Genomic DNA, 5,027 nt, shown 5'->3' with positions numbered 1-5,027 from the left:
TTAAGATATTTCTACCTAACAAAAAAAAAACCGGTTTAGTGTTTGGCAGCAAACCCGGACCGAACTCTTCTACTATGATTGGACCACCATCATACTATAGGCAATAAAAGGGGATAGGGCCATGTGATTTTTAGGTCAAATGGGTCCTTTTTTGCCATAGACTTTATCTCCCCTACTCTTGAAATCTAAACCAACCATACCTTCTCCAATATTTTCAAAAGTTTAATGTTGATATGACAATCAAAATTAATTTTGAAAGTCTATGTTTAGAAAAGTTTGTTATGATATATTGAGTTTATATATATATATATATATTGTTCAAAATATATAGATAATTACCCTTGGACAAAAACATTTCAAGAATTCTACAACTTTTAAGAGCTTTTGTATGCTACAACATAAAAGGAAATATCATGTTAGATAGAGAGATAATGGTGTATCCTCACCAAACATTAGCTCGCATTATCTTGTGTTATGCACCAATGGAATCATAATGTCTAAGTGAAGGTTGAAGGATTTATGTAAAATTTGTTTATAGATGGATGATTATGGAAGAGTTTTAAGAGTGGAACTTTTATATTACAAATAATTATGTAGGAGTTTTCTTAAATTAAAGATTTTTCTTTTTTCAAGTTTGAGTGGGAGCATGAGAACCTCGTACTCCAATCACTTCCTTGAAATAGATTGTGATGAACATTACTCGAATGTGTAGTATATTCATTAGAAACAAAATGAAGTATCCCTCTTGAGCTCGAGTGCTCACTTGCTCAAAAATAAAAAAGATTGGACGGGTAGTTTGAACAAGACTTAGAATGGTTGGCCTTATCAGAACTAAACTAAAATATAGTTGGTTTAGTGAAGCTGTCCTTTGAATGCTTATGGAAGTCACAGGGAAGTGAAGCCAAGGTAGCTATATGGAAGATGAGCATAGTTATTGTATTGAAGATTGAAAAGAAAGAGTTCTAAATAGTCTCTATTATGGATAGGGTAATGGAGGATAGAGAAATATATCTAGTGGCCTCCCATTGAAAGTAGGAGAAGGATATATTGTGGGGGTGGAATTGTGGGCGAGTGAAGTAATGATCATGAGCTTCTTGATGTTTGCTTTATGTAGGAATTATTGTGTGTGGAAACAGTTGCCATTGCTTGAGTCTCAAGTTACTATAAGTTACTTAGATAAGAGATTTTTTTTAACTTCTCTATCAATGCAATATGAAATATACATAGTTATGAAAGATAAGAGATTATACAATCATATTAGTCTTATTCTTTAAACTAATTTTTCTCTTTTTTTTTGTGATAGTGTGAAGCTAAACTTGCGCTTTTTGTTTTTTCTTCTTCCTTTATTTAAACTATTTCTCGAAGTTCTATTGTTATTTTATCAAATGGTAGTTGAGCTTTGGTTTTAAAATTTGTAGCTTAAAGTAATTGGGACATTAAGATCAAAATTGATGAGTTCAATGATCAAAACTTTAGATTCAAAAAAATGCATATAAATAAATATTTATATCAAAGAATACTTCATTGGCCACCAAAGGGAGTAATGCCCATTGAAGGACTAACATCACATTTTGATGCTAGGGAAGAGTGTGCATTGTTGGTTAAAAAGTTATAGGGGTCATTCACATCCATTAGTACGAACATTTTAAAGGCATATTTAAATATACAGATTCAAATGATTATATGAGCTACAAAGGGTAGAAAACTCTCTACATTATAAAAAAACAAATTTTCCAACTTAAGGTGTTCTATTGAGTCCATCTCATATGAAAATTATGTTTTTGAAAAACAAAGCTTAGTTATTTTTTTAAGATTAGGAAAAAAATAAAGACTTCATAGTCAAATTTAGTAGACAAGATTATAACAACAACTAATAAGATCATTGTATCATATCATTTTTTATAAACAACAATATCACGAAGTTAAGGATATATTTTATTAAAGCTAATATTTATTCAACTTTTACCAAGTAGCAAACTATAGAAGAGAATGAAATTAGAGATAAATTTTAGTGCTTAAAATTCAATAATGGTGGATGTAAGATATAAGAAGAAGCTTAAATATAAGGAGAAGTATAATGGGCACGCCCATGCCTTGGCTATCACCACTATCAATTGGGTTTAAAAGTCATAATATCAGCCAAAGTAGTAAAATATGTAGTGATCATTAGAGATAATAAAGAGCTAGTTTCATTTAAATGTGTCTTAAAAAACAAATCACAAAATGACATTGCACTCATTTCTAATTGCTAAAGTACCTTTTGGTTGGCAATAAAATTCCTATTTCACTCTTGAATAAAACATATACAACACAATTACCATTATTTGTTAATTTTACTTAAAGAATGTGCTTTACACCTCATTAAAATCAAGGGAACAAAGAATTATATTCATATACTCACAAAAACTAGCATTTACACTCTTCTCTCTTAAACTCTACTTGAGTTTGAACTTTGATATGGGTGCCATAAGAATATACATAATACTTGCATTCATCATGATTCCCATGGCAACATGTAGCTCAAGCATATTGCCCAAATGCTCACAATAAATCCTCAAAATAAATAAGTAAATAAATAAATAAGAGAAATACACACTCTTCATTCACTTTAATTTGAAATAAATACTCATCTTATTCAAAAATTGATATCACATTCAACAATAAAGACCAAAAAACATAAATGTCAATATAAAATAAACAATAATTAAATACTTCCCATATAAAAAATTCCTTCAAATTTAATGTGGGATGTACACGAGCTGAGCCGAGCTCGAGCTCGACTCGTAGTGATAGCAGCCGGCTAGGGAGCTTGAATTAAAACTTCAATTTTTAAGGGAGCTCACTGGAAAAAGATATTGGTGGCTAGAGGAGGAGGAGAAGAAAGCAATGGTAGTTCATCAAAACATACATTGAAATGACTAGTAGTCAGTTAATCGAGTCAGCTCGCTAGAAAACGAGTCAAGTCGGGGCGAACTCGAACTAGAGCTTATTTAATAAACTAACTCAAGTTTGGGTTCGAGCTCAAGCCCGTGGCTCGATAAGTTTGCCTCGTGAGCTCATTAACGAGAAATTTTTAAATATAAGTATATTTTTAAATATAAGTATCTTAAAACTTAAAAATAAAAATAAAAATAGAAAAAAAGGGAAAATGTTTAAGCCACCATCCTCCACCGCTCACTTTATACCTCCCTCCATAGCGGCTGCTAGCGTCATTCCCCCCACACCAAAGAGAAAAGTGAAGCTAAAGAACAAGTTATGCCTTCCACCACACTTTAAAACCTTTTACCAACCAACTCCCATCTTCTAGAGCTCGAAAGAGAGAGAAAGCACCCACACACTCGCCCCCATCTCCTCCATCTTCAGTCAAACTCCTATAAATCAAGCCCCATCTTCTCCTTCCTCCTCAAAAATCCCTTTTTTAGAGCATAACAGAGCCATGGGCCGCTCTCCCTGTTGCGAGAAAGCTCACACCAACAAAGGCGCCTGGACCAAGGAAGAAGACGAGCGCCTCATCTCTCACATCCGCTCTCACGGCGAAGGAGCCTGGCGCTCCCTCCCCCAAGCCGCCGGCCTCCTCCGCTGCGGCAAAAGCTGCCGCCTTCGCTGGATCAATTATCTCCGCCCCGACCTCAAGCGCGGCAACTTCACCCACGATGAAGATGACCTCATCATCAACCTCCACAGTCTCCTCGGCAACAAGTACCCTTTTTTTCCTCCATCCACTCCAAAAAAAATAAAAACTTTTTCTTTTAATGAAGAGATTTGAAGGTAATTGACCATTCATGGCGATTTGAATGATGAACAGATGGTCTTTGATAGCGGGAAGGCTGCCGGGGAGAACGGATAATGAGATTAAGAACTACTGGAACACGCACATAAGGAGGAAGCTCCTGAACAGGGGCATAGATCCGGCGACACATCGGCCGATATCCGCCGTTGATTTCTCCGGCGGCGGCGGCGGTGCGGCGGCGGAGAAGAGAAGCAGTCGCGGTAAAGGAGACAGAGTAAAGGTTGCTCGGCTCCCGCGGTGTCCTGATTTGAATCTTGAGCTCTGTATCAGTGCTCCATTGGAGGAGATGCAGCACGATTTACTGGTGGAGGAAAGTAATTGTGGAGGTGAGTTTCTTAGGCTCGGCAGCAGCTTTCTGATTGATTACAGAAGGTTGGAGATGAAGTGATGGCCATTGTTGCACTTTTTTTTTTTGTTTTTTTTTTTTTTTTTTGGGCTGAAAATGTTGGGAAAGATGAAGATGGAAGATCAGAACCCATCTCTTATCTTAAATCTTGTTTAATGTAATTATAAGTGGTATTATAATTAATTTTACAGCATTATAAATTATAAAATTATACTTTTTTTCTATTATTTAGAAGTAAAAATAAGAGCTTTAACTTGTTGGTTTCTTAAATCAGTATGAGCAGATTAATTAGGACTCTGGAGATTACTGCGACGAGCTTGCTGTTGAGGTGCGAATTTTCTGTCCGGATAACTGACGTACCTTTACGTGCAGTGCAAGTTATTCCTGAATTATTTTCAAGTTATTTCTGAGTTATTTTCAAAAATCTTGAAATAACCCAGAAATAACCCAAAAATAAAAGTTATTTTTTGGTTTTTTCGGGATTACTAAAAATAACCTAGAAATAACCTGAAAATAACTCAGGAAGTCCTGCGCCGCACGTAGAGCTACGTCAGGAGTCCGCATAGAAAAATTTTTGGTTGTTGAGGTTATAAATGTAAGAAAGTTTAGTTTTATTTTCTTTGTTGAGCTTTTATTTTTATTTTTGGGGTTTTTTATTTTATTCTTCTTTACATCAGTACATTAAAATTTTAATATTTATATATATGACACTCAAATTTTTAATGTGATTATCCCACACCAAGTGTTATAAGTAAAAATATGAAAATTTAGGTATTAGATGTGTAAATATATGAGAATTGTGTGGTATGCACCTAAATTCTCTTTAATTTTTATATATATTTTTATATTTTTATAGCTTTCTGTTAAGGTTCAGACTTGAAAGTAAAATGT

General features: G+C 34.4%; 1 protein-coding gene across 1 annotated transcript; it reads left to right on the top strand.

Moving 5' to 3' along the window:
• Nucleotides 1–3,201: 3,201 nt before the first annotated feature.
• Nucleotides 3,202–4,323, top strand: LOC110028136 (myb-related protein Zm38-like). Its single transcript, XM_020729876.1, has 2 exons — nucleotides 3,202–3,699; nucleotides 3,806–4,323. Exons 1-2 carry the CDS (start codon nucleotides 3,437–3,439, stop codon nucleotides 4,176–4,178), a joined length of 636 nt encoding a protein of 211 aa, XP_020585535.1. The 5' UTR covers nucleotides 3,202–3,436; the 3' UTR covers nucleotides 4,179–4,323.
• Nucleotides 4,324–5,027: the final 704 nt, after the last annotated feature.

Source organism: Phalaenopsis equestris, unplaced genomic scaffold (genome assembly GCF_001263595.1).
Source record: "Phalaenopsis equestris unplaced genomic scaffold, ASM126359v1 Scaffold000491, whole genome shotgun sequence".
Lineage (NCBI taxonomy): Eukaryota > Viridiplantae > Streptophyta > Magnoliopsida > Asparagales > Orchidaceae > Phalaenopsis > Phalaenopsis equestris.
Note: the sequence above shows the minus strand (reverse complement) of the source record. Positions and strands in the feature narration are given on the sequence as shown.

What these genes read in the sequence shown, in the direction of transcription:
- LOC110028136 (XM_020729876.1), top strand. Translation starts at nt 3,437, where the DNA reads ATGGGCCGCTCTCCCTGTTGCGAGAAAGCTCACACCAACAAAGGCGCC. An exon ending in CACAGTCTCCTCGGCAACAA is followed by an intron (nt 3,700 to 3,805) that starts GTACCCTTTTTT and finishes AATGATGAACAG; the next exon opens with ATGGTCTTTGATAGCGGGAA.